The sequence below is a fragment of the Echinops telfairi genome, unplaced genomic scaffold (assembly GCF_000313985.2).
Source record: "Echinops telfairi isolate 266 unplaced genomic scaffold, ASM31398v2 ScPeMD7_7458;HRSCAF=8496, whole genome shotgun sequence".
NCBI classification, from domain to species: Eukaryota; Metazoa; Chordata; class Mammalia; order Afrosoricida; family Tenrecidae; genus Echinops; species Echinops telfairi.
In genome coordinates this window covers 44,865,536-44,885,161 of record NW_022111358.1, presented here as the reverse complement: position 1 = coordinate 44,885,161, position 19,626 = coordinate 44,865,536, and the positions used below count along the sequence as shown (strand labels likewise).

The window sequence follows — 19,626 nt, the reverse complement described above, 5'->3', positions numbered from 1 at the left end:
TTTTTTTTTTTTTAGGTTATAGTCTTAAAGGGCAAGTGACTGACAGAGTGGGAGGGGGGCCCTCCTGAGGCTACAGGAGAAGGGATTTGGATCATTGGAAGGGACCTTGAGCCGAGGGTAGGGAATGGGGGTGCAGGCTCTGGGGGAAGCTGGGAACCGGTTCTTGCTGGAAGTTTCTAAACATGAAACGTACCCCCTGGCTGCGCCCAGCCTGGAATCCTCAGCTTGTGGCCACGCCAGGATGACCGCTGAGAGATGCTGGACGCAGACACAGGGCTGTTCCCATCAGGCCCTCTGCAGGCACAGAGAGGCCTGCAGAGAGCCCGCTGTGAGGAGATGGCCTGGGCATGCGGGGCAGCCCAGGTCAGGGGGCTGTCAATGGACCTGAGTGCTGCCGGGCAGAGGAGCAAGAGCCGGCTTACTGGGCCCTGGGGATTTCCTGCCCTGTAATTCCCTGACTCCCCCAAGAAGCAGATTCCTAATGGAAATTGCTGAGATGGATGTGCCCCCTCCCCACCATCTCCAACCCCCAAATGGATGGGCTTGGTATGATTTTATAACCCCAGCCAAGCCTTCCTTAGGTTGTGCCCACTATCTCCCTGCCCCACCTCCGGCCTCACCCCGAGCCCAGGGCCCCTCTGTACTCTGCTGAGGTTGGTGGTCAGGGAACTGTGAGGGAGGCTTCTTTATCCCCACCCACTGAGGTCCACTTCCGGGGGGTGCTCCCCATGCTGCTGCTGCTGCCTGGCAGGGGCGTGGGGGGTAAGCTGTGGCCCTGGAGGTTGTGGTCAACCCCTACTCAAGGTTCCTGTGGTTTCTGCAGGAGACCAGGGTTCAATTCTCCGCCAAACCGCGACCTCCCTGATGCCCTTTCTACCAATTAGAACGGAGGCTGCCGAGGTGCTAGGGGAGCATTGGTTCAGGTGGGTCCCCCTTTCTGTAGGGGGCTGCTGCCTAGTGCCCCAGTTCACCCCACCCCCACTGCGTTTACAAAGCAGAATTCTCTAGCATTGCAGGTACAGTGGCTCTCCTCCCCCCTCCCTGCCTCAGCTTCCCTGAGGGAAAAGCACAACAAAGTTGACGATGTCCCTCAGGCCACCAAAAACTGCTTAATTGCTTTCAGAGAGAATTGTCACCTCCCTGGCTTCCTCCTCCTCCCCACCCCTCCCCCAACCTGGAGGCCCTGGCTCTGGGAGATTGCTCCCTGACTGTCACCCAGAGTCACCAGGAGCCTGCTGCTGACTAGCAGCTCGCCTGCCTCCAGACCTATTGCTGCACCACCTTTGCTGAAAGGAGCCCTATGTTTGGGGTGGGGGGTGGGGGATGTGGATTTTGCTGTGAGCCAGGCACTGGCTGGCAGCAGCTGGGAGGTGGCCCAGGCCAGCTGAGTCAGCCAGATTTCGGAGCAGGCAGACAGTGTGAACCCAGACAGGGGGGCTGGAGCCAGCCGGGGAGTGGGGGCGAGGGAAGGCAGAGGTATCTGGAGGTGTTTGCCTCAGAAGTTGAGTCAGTGCTGTATGTGCAGCTGGACTGAGGTGGAGGGCCAAGCAAAGCATAGGCCAAGCGCAGGAGCCCCTGGGTGGTGCCAATGGCTAACACCCTTGGCCGCCGGTTCAAGGCCACCCAGAAACGCCCGCTTCTGAGAAGCCATCCGTTGAAACCCCCCTGGCCTCGGATCACAGCTCAGCTCCCCACACCCCTGCAGCTGCCTGCCGTGAGCCGGAACAGACTGGACTGCACCTGGCTTGGTTTTTAAAGAAGCGTTACAAAGAGCTCCCACCTTGTGAGAGAATCCAGGAAAGCCCAAAGTCTACCAATGGCTGCCCCGGGGTGGGAGGGAGAAGCCAGAGGAAGTCAGTGCTGGGGGCTGGGGTGTGTGTGCCCCACCCCCGCCCCGCCACTGTGCTCTGTTAGGACCAGTGGAACATTCTGGAAACAGAGTGCTGAGGGCGGCCCCCCATGATGGACGCAGTGAATCTCAGTGGATTGTACGCGCAGGCGGGGAAGGCTGAAGTGACAAACGTTGGGATAACTAGCTGCCAACTCATGGTGACCCTGCAGGACAGGGTAGAACTGTCCTTGTGGGTTTCTAAGACTGCAACTCTTAACCACGAGAAGAAAGCCCCATCTTTCTCCCAAGCATTAGATATATACACACACCAACATCAAGGCCTGGGGCACACACACACACACCCCAACATCAAGGCCTGGGGCTGTCCAGGCCCCTGCAGGACACAGTAGAACTTCCCCATGGGATTTCCAAGGCTGTGATGTTTTCAGAAGCCGGCACCCACATCGTCCTCCAGGGGAGCCACGGATGGACGCAGCCCAACGTGTGTTAGTGGTCAAGCCTAACTACCGCATTGCTAACGTTCCTTGTTTTATGGATGTCTTCAGGACTTTTTCAAAGGTTCAAAGATCAAGACAGGCATCTGGGTGGCCACTGGCTTTCCTCCACATAGTGATGCAGGGCCCAGCACTCTCCCATCTCAGAGCTCTGCTGTTCCCCAGAGTCCCCGTGTCACCCACATGCAGCCGGCAGAAGAGGAAGGGGCGTGTGGGGCGGGCTCACCCACCTCTCACTGCCTGGATTCAGCACTGGCACCCATCTCTTCTGCTCACATCCCATTGGTGGGAACCAGTCACATGCTCACACCTATGTGCAAGGGCTGCTGGGAGATTTCCTCTCTGTTCCTTGGTGGGGGGCAACTCTATACTATGGGGGGCTTGATGGGAATCTGGGCTACCATGGCCAGGTTTCTTGTAAGCCTGCTTAGCTTTTCCTTGCATTTCTGCCCAGTTCAGGTGCTGTTTTCCATTCTTGGTCAAGGCAAGACTTTTTCTAGTTAAGTGACCCAGCTGTGGATCCCTGGCTTAAGACCTGGGGGGGCGGGGTGGGGGTGGGGGGAGACCAGCCTCCACAACCCATAGGGCTCTAAGGAGCAGTAATGGAATGGAAAGGGACAATTAAAGAGATAACAGACCAGGCATAGAACCAGAGAGTGGGACTAATGTATGCTCCAACAGGCTTAAATAATCCCGGGGGCATGCAAGCCATGTCATCCATGTAGATAACAGGAAGGGCATGTGCTAGAGGCATGCATGGAACAGGAAGGGGAGGTACCAGGGGCACACAGGTGACAGGAAGGTGCATACGTAACAAGGTGGGCGGGTCCTAGAGTTAAGATGGCGGCATATCCTTGGTTGTCCCGGGGCTGACTTGACCTGGGGTATCCTGAGCTCCTCTATGATCCTTATCAGAAGGGAGCAGGCTGTATGTACTTGGGGTGGGGAACAATAGGGTCTGAATGCTCTGATGACAGACAACCTTTAGGTAGGTAACCTTCAAGGGCATAGTAGGCAGCCAGGAGCTTGTAAGAAGCACCTTAAGATTGGCCTTATTACGGGGACTCTTTTTAGGTAGGCGAATGTGACTGGGCTTCATAACTCCAACTCACAAGCGTGAAGGCCTCCCTCCAGAGTGTCAGTCTCCCAGACTCTTCAGGATGAGGGGAGAGAATTTGTCCGCTTGCATTCTCTTTCCGGTTCTGTTTCCCCAAAACCCCAGGATCTTCTTCCCCACAGTCCTTCAGGACTGGGAAGGGTTTGCTCTGGCTCTCTCTCTCTCTCTCTCTCTCTCTCTCTCTCTCTCTCTCTCATGATCTAACCTGGAACCCCAACTCTTCCTTCTTGCCATCAAGGACATGGCCTGGAAAACGTCTTTGTGCAGGCACCTGGAGGGCTTCTCCATTTGCACGTGACGAGTCACCACAAACTCAGAGGCTTAAAAATAGCACCATTCGCTCACAGGCCTGTGGGTCAGAAGTCTGAGGGCTATAGGCTAGACTGAGCTTCTGCTCAGGCCCCTCGAGGTCAGAGCCAAGGTGTGGACTGGCCGGCCGAGCTCTTATCTGGAGGGAGACTCAGGGGCAGAATTGGCACCCGGGTTTCTTGAGGCTGTTGTACATCTGGTACCTTGTCTCTGTAGGACTGGGTGCTCCATCCTAAAAGCTGAGTGTGGGCCAGGGCTTGCTTCTCCAAGCTCCTTGACACCGTCTCTTGCACGCCTTGTCCATGTTGGTGTTATTGGTAGAGTTTGCCCTAGAGCAGCCGAATGCCTAACCTGCAGCGCCACCAAGAATCCTCCGTGACTCCATACAGATCCCCCAAACTCCAATCTCACTGCATGGAGTCAGCGCCGACTCACAGCAACCCACGGGACAGAGTAGAACCAGGCCTGTGGGTTTCCAAGACGGTAACTCTTCATGGGAGCGGAAAGCCTCCTCTATGTCCCCGGTGGTTTCAAACCGCCAACCTTGCAGTTAACAACTCATCGAGGAACCACTACGCCCAGGGCTACCCACAGATAGTCCCCTCCATTTTCAAGGTCAGAAGCAGAGAATCGAATCCTGCTCACACTTGGAATCTATCTGACGTCCTTCCTCTCTGGAAATCGCCAAAGAAAATGCCCACCTTCAAAAGGCTCGTGATTAGGTCAAGCCCACCTGGGTAACCTCCCTCCGTTAAGGTCAACTGATTAGTAATCTTAATCACGCTGCAAATTGCCTTTTTGCCCTCGTAAGGTTTAGAACTTAACATCACCCCAAAATGTGGCCTTTGTGTTCATCCCCTGGAGGGAGCACTGGTGGCGTAGTGGGCTACATGTTGTCCCGCTAACCAGAAGGCCAACAGTTCGAAACCACCAGATGCTCCATGGGAGAAAAAGGAGGCTTTCTACTCCCATAAAGAGCTGCAGTCTCAGGGCCCCACAGGGGCGGTTCGACCCTGTCCTGTAGAGCTGCCCTGGTCAGAATCCACTGGATGACAGTGAATTTGGTTCTTGTTTCCTGAGCAATCATTGTAAACTCTTGGGGTTTCCAGAGTAATGGGTGCCTTTGTTACCTGAAAGGAGCCTGGGCATGCTGTGGGCTAGGTGCTGGGCTGCTAACTTCAAGGTCGGTGGCTCAAACCCACCAGGCGCTCAGGGGAAAGAGGAGGCTGTTTGCTCCCGTCAAGATTTACAGCTTCGGAAACCTGAGATAGAGGGTCAGGATGGGCTCGCTGGCAGTGGATTTAAATTTTTTTCATTTCTGTTTGTTACCTGAACCACACCTGGAGCCCTGGTGGCATAGTGGTTACTCATTGGGCCGCTAACCTCAAGGTCAGCAGTTCAAATCCACCAGCCGCTCCTCAGAAGAAAGAGGAGGCTTTCTATTCCCATAAAGGCTGATGGTGTCAGAAACCCACCAGGGCAGTTCTACCCTGTCCTGTAGAGGCCCTGTGAGTCGGAACTGGCTCAGTAGCAGTGAGCTTTTTGTGAACACCATACCTGAGTTAGTTAATTGTACCAACCTGGCCGATAATCACATGTGGGGCTAATTGAAAGGTGGAGGGATAAATGGGTGGTGAGTCTCACCTTTCTAGTTCTCGGGTCTCTTGCTTTGTGATGGTCGCACCGGGTGCAGCTGCCTTAGCAGTTCCCTGCTTCGGCTTGCAAGATTGACTTCCTACAAGACATCCCCAAGGAGAAGCTACATGGACCTATCCCGATGCAGCCCTGGGTGCTGGAGCAGCCATGTGGAGACCCCTGCTAATGCTGAGATGCTTATTCGTTCACTGACTCAGCTTTCCTCCTGCAGTCGGCATCATTGCCTCTGTTTTGTGAAGTGGAGGACTTTGTGGACTGGTATTGGGTTAATGGGTTAATGTTGGACTTGTGGGCTTGGGCAGCATTGGGTTGGGATGTTTTCGTGATGCACATTTTCTTTACATAAACTCTCTCTTATACATGAGTTGCTGTGGATTTGTTTCTCTAAAGTACCTAGACTAATACATGCTAGTAATGGGGTGGGGGGTGCTGGCTAAGCCAGCTAGATCACCACCACCACCACCACGTGGCCTATTATCTGCTGGCCTGGGGTGAAGGGTAAGGGGGCCAGAAGGGCCGGTATTAGCCAATCTTGGTGCTGCCAGGAGATCGCCTTCATGATCACAGAGCAAAGCCAATCAAAGGGAGCTCTGAGAGCCCACCCTCCTGCTCTGGCCCACCCCCTATCCCGGAAGCCCCAGTGTCCTCCAGCTCTGCCTTCCTCACCCCTCCCTCCCGCCCTCACTCAGGGAAGGGCAGGCCTGGGCACAGGGATGGCAGGGCTTGGCAGCTCCCCTGGCATTCCCTGGCCCACCTCCTGGCCACCCAGATGGTGCCCAGCCTGGAGGCGCCTCCGGGTTTGTCCCATCTGCAGATGGCTTGGTACATACAGAGGGAGGGGGAGGGGTCAGGGAAGGAAGGGGCTGGAGGCCCGGCCCACTGCCTTCACCCCATCCCCTCTGGCTTGTCTGTGGGCTCCCGGGTCCTGAGCACACACCCAGGGGCTTCCTTGAAGCAAGAACCAGGTGGGGCTCCTCACGGCCTCTCCCCCCATGGGGGAGGGGGGCTCTAGTCCCTGCGCTTCCCCAAGAACCCAGGCGTCGGCAGCAAAAACCACAGATGATGTTTTCTTAGCTGCAAGCCCTCCCTGGGGGCCCTTGGAGCAGAAGGGCCTCCTGTGCCAGCTCCTGCTGCTCAGGTCTCTGTGAGCTGGTCTCTCAGCCTTGCCCATGGTCTCCCCTCCTATGGCCGAGTCCTGGAGCAGGTCAGGAGGGGCCCTCATTTTGTAGTCCAACAATATTAATACGCCCTGCAAGGTCTTGGGTGCCCCTTCCTCCTGGGACACCACGGCAGGCAGGCAGCAGGAGCTGGCGGTTTCTCTGTAGACAGAGCAAGGGGTGGCAGTCAAAGAGGCGCGCGCGCGCGCGTGCGCGCTCGCGCTTTGCGTGTGTGTGTGTGTGTGTGTGTGTGTGTGTGTGTGTGTGTGCGCTCGTGAGCGCACGTGCCCTGGTGGGATGGCCCATCCCAAAGCCAATGGTAACAATAATTGGCTCTAAACTCATTGTACCCCAGGCATCATTGTGGAGGGCAGGGACCCCTTATTGGGCCGGCACTGAGCTTGGTGCTGGGGCCCATCCTCAACAGGATGTATCGCCCGTGGCATGGTTTGGTGTGAGGCGTGTAGGAGACCAGCCATGCTGACCAGTCCGGGCCAGACCTGAGAGCTACAGGAAAGTGCTGGAGCACCAGGGCTCGGCCAGAGGAGCGAGGGCAGAGGCAGGTGCTGCCAGTGCCCCGAGCGGTGCCCGGGTCTGAACCAAAGCTCCCTCCTCTCTCCAAGGCGCCCACCACAGTCAGCGGATCCTGAAACAAAAACTCACTTCTTATTTATTTAGAAAAAAGACCTGTTCGATGGAATCGGGGGTGAAGGTTCAGGTGTTGGCTGGCTGAGGTCTAAGAGGCTCCCCGGCTCCTTGCCCTTGGTGTTCTCACGTGGCTGATGATCTTGTCCGTTGTGGGGATCCGAGGAGGAGGGGAGGCTGCCACACCCTCTTGATCGCCCCCTGGAGAGTGGGTCCCATGCAGGGGTGAGCCTCCAGGAACTGTCTTTGGAGGGCACCCCTGCCCCTGGGGTCCAGGACCTTGAAGGCTGCAGCGAGGACGGCTTCAGAGTCGCCGCCGCCCTTGGCCTTTGCTCTGAGCGTGGTCATCTGAGCGTGGTCATCTGAACGTGGTCATCTGAACGTGGTCATCTGAGCGTGGTCATCTGAGCGTGGTCAGGAAGCTGTGGGGCTGGCGGCTTCATCCGCTCTCCAGTTCTTCGGAGGTGGCGGGAAGGTGGGGGTGGGAGAGCGGCCTTGGATGGAAGGGAGGTCCCAGGGCCAGAGCCAGGCTTCCTCTATCTGTTGCCTCTGTCAGGTCTGATTTGACACCGACAGTTCTCAAAGGAGGGCTCCTGGGTGGCTCGAACGACTAACACTCTTGACTGAGCCCTGAGTCCACCCAGAGGCACGTGGAGGAAAGGCCTGGTGATCTCTGAGGGAAAAGAAATCAACCCTGCAGAGTCCAGCTCTACATGGGAGTCCCCATGTGCCAGAGCTGAGTCAAAGGGCCCTGGAGTTCCAGTCTGGAGAACTCATAGGAGCAGGTCTACCCTGTGCTAGAGGGTCGCCATGAGCCGGCTTTGATGGATGGACGTGAGTTTGGTTGGTTGATCTGGTTTATATGCAATGGAATACAGCCTGGCTCTGCCCTGGATTGTCCTGGGGTCCGGGGGTCTGCCTGAGCCCCCTGTCACACAGGCTGCGCACTCACCCGCCTCCCAGCACGCCATCAGTACTCTGCAGTCGCCCCAAACTGCCTCCTCATGGGACACCTCTCAGAAGTAGACCGCCCAGTCTTTCTTCCTGGTCTACTTTAGCCTGAAAGCACTCCTGAAGCCAGTACCCCCGGAATGACCCTACTGTTATTTGGGAGCCTAGTGGTGTAGCTTCCAGCATCACGGGGCACATAAGCCCCTGAGGGTACTGAGATTGAGAGCCAGGTGGGGTGAGGGGTCCCAGGATATGAAATGAGGAGGTAGATGGGATGTTTTCATCCCAGGGACTCAAAGAGTCTTCATCAGGTTGTGACCACACCCCTCCTAGGGGGCACCGGTCCACTGCCCAGCTGTGCTTCCTCTCCTGCCGTTGCCAAATCTGATTTAGCAAGGAGGGCTCAGGAAGCAGAACCAGGCACCTAGAAAAACCCAGCAGCCGCACCTGTGAGTCACCAGGACCTTTGGTCTTGGCAGGTATGACCTTGAAGTGGAGAGGGAAACTGAGGCTGCAGGTGGCACCCGAGCCCTTCGATACGATTTCATACCAGCTCCCAGTAACCCAGGGGGTCGCAGGCCTTTAGTCTGCAGGATGGGAATGGCAGGGGACAGGGACGCCAGGGCTTGGAGAGGGGTGGGGCTTAGCCAGGGGGCTGGGAGGAGTGCCTGGGTGGAGTTAAAGGTGAGTCCCCCCCAGGGGCACCACAGAAGAAGGGCGAGGTGGCCTCCTTCTGAGAAAATGGCCTTTGAGAGCTCCGTGGGGCAGAGTTACACTCTGAGCCACATGGCTGGCCAGCTGGTGACCTAGCACAGGTGGGGATCAGCCCCTGACTTCCCAGACTGGTGCTGTCACCCCACAGCAAGGTTCTCTGTCCCAGGTCCAGGCCAACAGATTCCCAGGTCCTCTGGTTCCTCCAGCCTTGCTCCCAGTTCACCGGCTTCTCCTGCAGTGTTTCCCCTGGCTGTGTTGTCCACTGAGAACTGTCCACCACACTTGTTACAGGGTGCTCCCTGACCTCCTGGGCCCTCGCCAGCCTTTCTGACCAGCCCACCTCTCCAACCTCATCGTCCATCACCCACAGCCCCCTCTCCCGCCCACCACGCTCCAGCCAGTGGCCAGGAGGGTGCATCCTCTTGGGGTTGGGGAGGACCCAGGCCTCCGGAGGCAGCACCACCCGCACCTCTCAGGTGGCTCAGGCCCAGGAGTCTCAGCCTGTGGTTTCAGGTTCCAGACCAAGCCCCGGAGCTGAGATTCTCAGAGATGCCAGAGAGGGAGGGGGAGCTGTCCGCAACGGATTGCAGGTGGTTTGCATGCAAGCACCTTCTTCCCTTCCAGATGCCTGAAAAATACCATCAGACCACACAGTGCCCTCACTCATTGCGAGAGGGGATGCTGGACAAGGGGCTTGGCTGTGAGGTCAGGACACAGACATTTCTAGAAACAAGGCACCCATGACCCTTAGTGAGGGGAATCAAAGTAGATGAAAACACCCATTGACCTGTGCAGCCAAGTGACAGGTGGTCCCTGGGTGGCATTCCACTGGCCGGGGGAGACCCCTGCCAAAGTGTCAGCCCCGTGAGACTTCAGAGGGTGTGCTGGGCAGCGAACCTAGTTCCTGGACAAAGGGAAGCCTTCTTTGGATGCGACTGAGCTGCCCCATTCAATGTGGGTAGAAGGGAGGCAGGGGAGTGACCTGCCAACAGGGCCAGGCCCTGTGTGCTGGCCCTTGGGGACAACCTGTGGGGTTACGAGGCCGAGTTGATGATTCCCCATGGGACCCAGCAATGGAGGTAGATGCCCTCCTTAAACAGCAGCAACAAACAAGCCAGTAAACGGTCCCCAGAGAGCTGAGCATCTCGGAGAGGGCTCTATGGTTTCCACCCTCATGACATCAGTCTTGGGGCACTGGGTGGGTAAGTGCTCAACCACTAAGGGACAGTTGGCAGTGTGAATCCACCTAGGGGCTCAGTGTTGCAGTGGTTCCACATGGGCCTGCTAACCGCAAGGTTGGCAGTTCGAAACCAGCTGCCGATCCTCAGGAAGAAGGCTTTCTATTCTCCTAAAGAGTGTCAGCCATTGGGCCTCCACTCAAGTACTCCCTCAATGCAAGGACACTTTCTTCTAGTAAATTGGCATTCTATGATGCTCACCTTCCCGACACAGCCGCTGAAGACAAAGCGGGTGAATAAGCAAATGTGGCGAAGAAAGCTGATGGTGCCCGGCTATCAAAGATATAGCGTCTGGGGTCTTAAAAGCTTGAAGGTAAACAAATGGCCATCTAGCTCAGAAGCAACAAAGCCCACATGGAAGAAGAACACCAGCCTATGCAATCATGAGGTGTCGAAGGGATCAGGTGTAAGGCATCATCAGAACAAAAAATCTTACCATAGTGAATGATGGGGGGAGTGCGGAGTGGAGACCCAAAGCCCATGAATAGGCCACTGGAGATCCCCTTGCAGAGGGGTCTTGGGGAGAAAACGAGCCAGTCAGGGTGCGATGTAGCAATGATGAAAAATATAACTTTCCTCTAGTTCCTAAATGTTTCCTCCCTGCTCCCACTACCATGACAAGAAATCTACCTTGCAAGTCTGGCTAGAACAGAGGATGTACACTGGTACAGATAGGAACTGGAAATACAGGGAGTCTAGGGCGGATGATCCCTATAGGACTAGAGGTGTGAGTGGCGATACTGGGAGGGTAGAGGGAGAGTGGGTAGGAAAGATTACAAGGAACTATATGTGACCTCCTCCGGGGGGACGGACAACTGAAAAGTGGGTGAAGGGAGACGTCGGACAGGGCAAGATATGACAAAAATAACAATTTATAAATTATCAAGGGCTCATGAGGGAGGGGGGAGCGGGGAGGGAGGGGAAAAATGAGGACCTAATGCCGGGGACTTAAGTGGAGAGGAAATGTTTTGAGAATGATGTACAAATGCACTTTACACAATTGATGTATGTATGGACTGTGATAAGAGTTGTATGAGCCCCTAATAAAATGATAAAAAAAAAAAAAAAGAGAGTCAGCTTTGGAAACCCACAGGGACAGTTCTGCCTTGTCCGAAGGGGTTGCTGTGAGTCAGCTCCCATGGGTGGCAGTGTGTTCAGGGGTGTTTGGGGGGCTCAGAGGCACATAGACCTGGTGATCTGCTTCTGTAGACATGACAGCCCAGGCCACCCAATGGGCAGTGCTGCGCTGTCACATGGGGCTCCCTGAGTTGGAAGCCATCCCCGACAGCCCCCAACAACAGCCAAGTCAAAATGCTGAGCCATGGGTCCCACGGACCACCCCACCACCCAAGCTGCCACCCGCCCTCCCTAAGGTGGGACCCCTGGGAGAAGCTGTCAGCGATCGACTGGGAAGCCCTGTGTGCCCTTGCCTCCCTGAGGCCCCACTAGCCCCACCTTGGCCATCCTGCTGCTGGCCTCTGCTGTCTATGTGGAAACAAAACAAAGGCCAAGTTCCCAGGGCCCACCGGTCCTCCATGCTTGATGCACCTCCAGCCAGCTGGAGTGGGGGTCCAGGACCCGGAATCCCCTCTTGCCACAGACACTCCACTCTGCTTTCTCCTGGCCTGGGGTCAGGGCCCCCAAATGGAATAAGTGACAGAAGGGACTTCAAAGCAGCCCTGCCCACCTCCCCTCCCCTCTTTGCCTCCCCTCTCTTCATACCCCTGGGAGATGGGGTCATCCGGACACAGCTGTCCTGGGTCCCGGGCAGAGGCCTCCTGCCACGTGCCGTACAGACCTTCCATGTAATGCCAGCACACATATCTCTCCGCCAGAGCTCCTCCCCTTCCCCCCCTCCGGGAGCTCCCTAGAGCCTCCTGGACCACTCCCCCCACCCCTGCCCCCACCAGTCCCGTGTGGGGAAACAAGGGCAGCTGTGCCGGTTCATCTTGGCTCTCTCCTCTGGCCCTGCCTGCCTGCTAAATATACATCTTGGTGGAGTGGAGTCCAGTAAGGAACCGCGGCCACCGCTGCAGACCAGTTAACTCTTTCACCTCCAGCAGCCAGGAGAGAGGGTGGGCAGAGATGAGACTGGCTGCCGGGGTAGGGGTGGTGGGTGCTTCCCCCCAGATTTACCAGGAGGGATTTGAGAGCCAGGCCCCTGGACCCCCCAGAGTTGGGAAGAAGCCATTCATGCCCTTCCCCATTGCCCAGCAGGAGGAAACTGAGGCAAAGGAGGGCAGACAGACCGGTGGGCGGCTCACATCCCAGCCTTCCGGGGCTGAGTCAGGCCCTAACCCACTTTCCCCAGAATACACGCCTGCACTGCTCTTCTTTCACCCAGAGGCTGAGGCCGGCCTGGCGGGCCGCCCACCTGCTCCCCAGGCCAGCTCTCCTTACCGGCTCCCTGAATAGAGGGGTGAAGGCTGGAGGAGCTGGCATCTCAGGCCTGGGAGGGCCCCTCACCCCCTCTTCTCCTTGGGGGGGGAGTCATTCTCTCCGTCTACACCCTCCTGCCTCTGCCCAGGGGTTTCAGAGGCCCATCAGGCCCTGGAAAGAGGGGAGGCTGCAGACAGGGAATACAGTGTGGGAGTAGGGCGTAGGCAGTGAACAAGAGCCCACTATGTGCAAGTGGGGCGGGGGGCGGGGGAACTCAGCAGGAGCTCTGACCCCCAAAGAGGTAGTGAGTGAGCGAAGGAGGTCATTCTGGGGGCTGTCTGCATTCAGGACCTCTGTCACCCTGGGAGCCCACTACCCTGGGTGCCCACCTTCCTGGACCCTTGCCCATCTCTGATCTTGACTCACCTTGAGTTTAGCTGTGCCCCTACCCCCACCCCCCAGCCCTGCTCCCTCCACTGAAGCCCTGGCCAAAGCTCAGGCCCCCTGGAGCGCTAGATGCCCAGCACTGCCATGGACAGGGGCCTCCTGCCTGCCAAGGGCGGGTCCTGATAGCTTTCCCTGCACCCAGGCGGGCCCAACTCCCCAGAGCAGAGGAGAAGCCTGGGAGGGGCAGACTGGAGCTGCCAGTGCAGTGGGGGCAGGAACGCGCAATGAAAGGGCCCTTCACACGGTGTCCCACACCGGAAACCTGTCAGCCCCCAGCTCTCTGGGAGGCCCCAGCCACCTGTGGGCCCTGAGCGTTGGCCAACCCAGCAGTGTGAGGGCTGGGGCGACAGGCGGGACGGAAAGAGCCGAGCCCCGCGGTGTGTCCGGCTAGGGCTTTGCAGAAACTTGGAGCTGCCCTTGATTGGGGCTGCCAGCCCGTCTGTCCGTCCAGTCAGTCCTGCAGCACCCCCTGCTGTCCGGGCCTGCAGGGACAGGTCAGGCGTTGGCCGCAGGACGGATGGAAGCCAATCCCATTTACCCACACCCATTAAGAAAAGGGAAACCGGCCTGGAGCTGGCCAAGATCCCGGGGCCAAGACTCCGGGACCCCGATGCCAAAGACAGTCCAGTCCCATCGGGCCTGCGAGGCCCTCTAGACACCGGAGCTCAGGGTTTCCTCTGGAACAGAGGCCCCACTCTCTGAGAGACCCCTCCCCTGGCCCTCCGGAAGCATTTTGTCCCTGCTCCTGTTGTGACTGCCCTACCCTCACCCCTGTTCCTGGACCTGGGCACTCTGTCAGGGGCCCCATTTTTGGTAGTGAATTCCTGAAAATGGCCTTGAGGTAGAAGTAGGCAACCGTGAGCCCCTTTCATTCAACCCGCTTGCCTTCCACCCATCCCCAACCAAAAAAGACCGAGGGCCAGGAATCCTGAAGGCCTTTGAAGGGGAAAATTCGGGGGGACAGGAAGTCAGAGGCGGGAGTCAGGGAGGCAAGAGGAAGTGAGGAATCAGCGCAGAGGAGAGGCAATCCGCCTTTGGGGAGCATCCTCATCAAAAGGGGGCAAGGTGGAACACATCTCCCAGGGTCACGGAATCCCAATCGCTGGAGCCACCGAGGCTGCAGTGTCCCAGAACGATTGCCCTGAGATCATCTTTACACTTTCTTCCATAGACTCAAAGCCTCTTTCGAAGTGGCCTTTAAAGCAAACCACAGTTTAGATTAGCAAAGGGTGCTTGCCCTGAAATGGGGTTCTTTCTGAAACAGAACTCTCCATACGGGATCAAATTGAAAGGCTCGATGGGAGTGGTGGGAAGTGGTGAGTTTATGTGGATGGGGAGGAACCGACCAGGAGATGAGGTTGCCCTACTTGAAGAATGACCCCGGGGCCACGGAATTGCTTACGTAGAAACTGCTGATGGGGTGCGTGTCCGGCGGTGTTCATTTCCAACCACAATAACAACACATTTGGTTTTGTTTTTTACAACGGGGCTGGGGGAGGGGGGGGCAGCACCTGTCCAAATGCCGGAAACCTGTGCAGAGTCAGAAAATCACGCTGGAGGCGGGTCCAGTAGATGGGAACCGGAGTGGCCTCTGGGCCAACAGAACACGGCCCTCCTGCCTGAGAATAAACCAGGGAGGTGAGCGGAGAGATGGGGGCTAACGGCCCTGACCACGATTAAGAAAAAGGGTCTGGGCTGAAAGAGGATCTCAGGATGGAATTTAAAAGCCTTGCTGGTGCTGGGGTATCCGTATTGGGCTGCTAACCGCAAGGTCGGTAGTTCACATTCACCAGTCATCTCCTCAGGGGAGGCTGTCTGCTCCTGGGAAGAGCCGCAGTCTCAGTAACTCATACGCCACATCTCTTTGGGCTTGGAAAAAGAGATGGGATGGGCTTAGACCGTGGTTGCCACAGTGGGTCCCAACGTAAGAGCGAGTATGAGGACGATGCAGGACCAGGCAGTGTTTTGTTCGGCTGCACGTGGGGTCACTGTGAGTCAGAACTGCCTCAATGGCCCCTGACCACCCCCACCCCCCCACGAGGGCCTGGAATGGACTGATGTCAGTGGGAAACGTGGAGGAGAGGAGGGGGCTTGTCATAGCAGAGCTGCTCGCCGGATGCCTTACAGCTAGGGGAATTTATTGCCTCCAGGTTCTGGAGACCAGAAGTACACACTCAGGGTGTCGGCAGGGTCAGACTCACTCCAAAGGCTCTCAGAACTGTGGTTCCTCGTCTCTTCCAGCTTCAGGTGGCTGCAGGCCTTCCTCAGCTCCTGTAGCATTCCCCCACCTCCCAACTTCCCACCCCAACCTCTGCCCCCACCTTGATGGGTAGCATCTTCCTGAGACCCAAACAGGCAGATTCCTGCTGCCTGTCACCACTGAGCAGGGAGGGAGCCTCCTCACAAGTGCTTTATTCAGCTGCCGGTGGTGCTCAGAGCAGGTGCAGGCTCTAATAAGCCACCTTATACTCCACCCAGCCCCCCATCTCAAGTGGGCGGGGCTTATAGTGTGGAGGGGGCATGAGTGGCAATGCTAAGGGGCTGATGTCATCTTCTGTGTCGGGGTGAGGCCCAGCTGTCCCCCACCCCCGAAGTACTCCGTGTTTGTTCTTCCTGCTGATCATAGACCCCACCCCAAGAATGCAGAGGTCTGCTTTAGGGTCCGGATGATCGGCTGAGGTCACCGTGTATCTGAGAACACCCCCTCAAGGGCTTTTTATGAGCCAGCGGACAGTGTGGCTAATGCGCTTCCTCCGTGCCTCTGGTTAATTTTAAGACAAGGCAAGTGAGTGCTGTTAGTCAGGGGACATCCTTGAAGACCCTTCTGCTCCCCCGTGCCCCTTTTATAAGACATCAGTCATATTGGGTAGGACCCACCTGCCCCATTATCTCATCTTATCTGATTATGTCTGCGAAGACCCTGCTTGCAAATGAGGTCGTTTCCACAGGCAGTGGGGCTTAAGGCCCGTGAAGGGTACAATTCTATCTATAAGGAGGAGGATTTCCTTTTTAAAAAAATTATTATTTTTTTTAATCATTTTATTAGGGGCTCATACAACTCTTACACAATCCATACACACATCAATTGTGTAAAGCGCATTTGTACATTCATTGCCCTCATCATTCTCAAAACATTTCCAAGGAGGAGGATTTCCTATAAAGTCAAAAGAAAGGTTACATTCATTTAAAAAACAACCCGAGACACAGCCAGGTTAACATTTCTCTTAACAATGACATCCAATATGTACAGAGATCGATCCCAAGACATTCTGTCAACCAACATTCAGAGCAGCAAAAATCCACATTAAAAAATCAAATCCATAATAAAAATCACCATAAACGGTAAGGAAGAAGTAGATGGCACTTTAAATACCCTTGTCCAATGCTGACCAAAGGGTCATGGCCCAAAGTCATGTCAGTTGGCAAGGTGGACCCCATGTGGTGTGGATGGTAAAGAAGAAACTGAAAATTTCAAAAAGGGAGTTCTTTGAACTATGGTGTTTCTGTGAATGGGCCTGAGGAGACAAGGGTCAAGCCGAACCATTGTAGAAGCTCTCTCCTCTCGAGCCAGAGTTTGATGATGAAAGTCCATAGAGGAAACAGTAAGTGGGGTTTAATAATACCCTTCATGGGCATCATTCATTCCCTCCTTCCTTCGACCCACCCATCCGTCTGTCCATCCTTCTACCCATCCATCCACCACTCCATTCACCCATCCTTCCATGAAATCAATGGAGTCTGCTTTCTAAGAAGATTGCAGCCTCTGAACCACGTATTGGCCAAGAATACTGCATATGTGGCCAGAAGACCCGTCTTGCAATAAGGACAGACAAAACGCTCCTGAGAAGGGAGGATGAAGAGTCTTTGTCTCCCATCATTTGGACGTGTTATTAGGAAGGACCAGTTCCTAGAGGAGGATGCCCTGTTGGTCAGGTAGAAGATTGTTGGACCAGAAGAGGACCCTCAAGACATGGATGGGCCCCGTGGCTGCACCAGTGGACTCAGACTTGTCCGGACTGGGAGACGGGGGCGCGCAGGGCCAGGCTTGGATTCTGTCTGTGGCTCACTGCGTTGTGAAGAGCCACACCCTACTAGACAGCACCCAACAGCAATCTAAGTAACCTCAAGTCAGTTCAGCTCAGATGCTACCACCCAATGAGTCTGTGGCGAACTGCGGACAAATCTTTCCCTTTCCAGAGCTTTCTGGGGTTTGGAATTGTGGGTAGAAGATTGGAAACCACCTGCTTTGATCGCTTTGCAGGTTTGGCGGGGACTCCCCGGCTGGGCAGCACAGCTCTGAAGAGAAGCAGAGGCGAGGGGAGAAAGCCACACATTTTGCACTAACTGTAGCAGCCCTGGTGGCATCATGGGGCCGCTAACTGCAAGGTCAGTGGTTCAAAACCACCAGCTGGTCCTTGAGAGAAAGATGAAGTTTTCTACTCCTTTTTTTTAAAAGAAAGGCGGCAGACTGGGAAGCCCACAGGGGCAGATCTACCCTGTCCTGTAGGGTTGCTTTGAATCAATCAACTCGATGGCAGTGAGTTTGGTGTGGTGTTTGGTGCACCTGGCAAGCTTAGGGCACTTGGCCCATGGTCACCCATTAAGCGTTTGGTGCAGATGGCGGCCAGGCCGGGATTTCACATTCAGGGCAAATGTCAGCTCAGCCGGCCGAAAGCAGAAGGCAGCCTGTCCAGCAGCTAATGTGTTTGCTCAGTGCAGGAGCCTGTGGGCCCGGAGCCTGTGGGCGTCCCATCTGCTAATACCTCCCAGCTGCAGAGGGGCCCTGGAGGAGGGGCAGGGGCAGGAGCAGGGAAGAGGCCGATTTTCACGGGGAGTGGGTTCCCAGGGGTCAGCCAGAGGTTCCAGGGTCCTGACAAATGCTCCCCTCCCGCCAGGAAGGACACAACAGAGCCCTCCCTTCCCGAGCCCCTGGCGCCTGGGCTGAGAGGCGATTTCCTCTCTGGGCAGGCGGGGGCTCCACAGCCTGTGCCGGCTCCAGCAAGGCTCAAGGGCTTACGTCTCCCCCGGACTGAGAACATCCAATCTACTGTAAAGCCAATCCTTCCGGACATGTTCTAGACATTTCTGTTCCCTAAGCAGACTGCCAACTGCTCTGGACATTTGTCCTCCCAGCCCAGAAACACTGCAAGCCCTACAGGTAGCTTCCTTTGCTTTCCACGTTGCCACTGGGAACCTGAGAGATGATCAATTCAAGGACTAGAAGTGGGCCTCACTCATTCATCCTATCCATCCATCCATCCATCCATCCATCCATCCATCCATCCATCCACTCATTCATCTTCCACCTACCCATCCATTCTTCCACCTATCCATCCATCCTTCCTGTCATCCATCCACTCATTCATCTTCCACCTACCCATCCATTCTTCCACCTATCCATTCATCCTTCCATCCACTCATCCATCCTTCCTGTCATCCATCCATCCATCTTTCTACCCATCCATCCATCCCCCCACTCACCATTTATTCAACCAACACGAATTTGGCATCCAGTTTGCACTAGGTGACTGTCCCTTCCAAAGGAATGTCCAGATGCTGCTAGCCCATACCTGACAGAGCCCTCTCCCCTCCAGGCATCAGAAACTGCTGACGAAGCTGATGTGAGGGTAGGAGCTGTGCCCCCCTTGTACTCCAAGAGCCACCCCCAGGAGAGGATCTTCTACCCCGACTCCCAGAGGGTGAAGCAGGGAGTGGAGGATGCTTTTTGATCAGGCCCAGCCATACCTACGGCCTGGGCCCCCCACGCTCCCTGGCTGGACCCCCTCCTCTACAGTTCTGCCCCTTTGGGGAGCCCTAGGGGCTTCATCACGGGCCCTGCCACCATATGCTCCAGCCGAGACCGCAGGGTGCAGGGGAGGCGGGCATCCCGGATGACCTCTCGCACAGTGCCTCGGAAAGTCTTGCTGACAAAGCAGTAGAGGCCAAAGTTGATGGCTGTGTTGAGCATGGCGGCCATGTTGGCCACATCTAAGGCCAGGTGGACTCTCCAGTCACGGTGGACAGGGGCCACGTACAGGTGGTAGAGCATGACGAAGATCCGGGGCGCCCACAGGAGCGCAAAGAGCGTGGTGACCCCCAGGAGAAGAGCTATGCTCTTGCCCGTGGGGGGCCGCAGCGTGCCCCGTCCCCTCTGCCGGAGCCGGCAGACGATGGCCACGTTGGCGACCAGGAAGATCCCGCACGGGATGAAATAGACAGTGAGGCAGTGGGCCCACTTGAGGACCTTGTCCAGCGTGCTGGGAGGGTCCGCGTCCCTCCATACGTCCAGCCACCAGTAGAAAGGGATGCCGGTCAGCAGGGCGACACCAAGCACCGCAGCGATGGCTCGGCGGGTCCGGCCAGGGGACGAGGCAGCCCGGTGGTGCAGGGGCCGGCACAGGGCACTGTAGCGGTCCAGCGTGAACAGGACGGCCAGCCAGACGGAGGCGTGGTTGGCAGCGAACTCCAGGATGTTGGCCGTGCGCACCACGGCCTGGGGCACCTCTCGGGCCAGCACGGCCCCCTGCAGCAGGAAGCCCACAAACACGATGACCACCTGGGTGACGATGTCCGAAGCCGTGAGCGCCAGCAGGTAGTAGTAGGAGGGCTTCCGGGTCCTGGCGGCAAGGCGGGCCAGGGCCACTGCGGTCAGGAGGTTGACTGGTGG

At 56.6% G+C, this 19,626-nt stretch overlaps 1 protein-coding gene across 1 annotated transcript in view; it reads right to left on the bottom strand.

The window, feature by feature from the left end:
• Positions 1 to 18,747: 18,747 nt before the first annotated feature.
• The window catches only part of GPR142 (G protein-coupled receptor 142), a 3,453-nt gene continuing 2,574 nt past the window's right edge, over positions 18,748 to 19,626 (bottom strand). Inside the window, 1 exon segment of the mRNA XM_030888152.1 lies at positions 18,748 to 19,619. Coding sequence (XP_030744012.1) covers positions 18,748 to 19,619 — 872 coding nt within the window.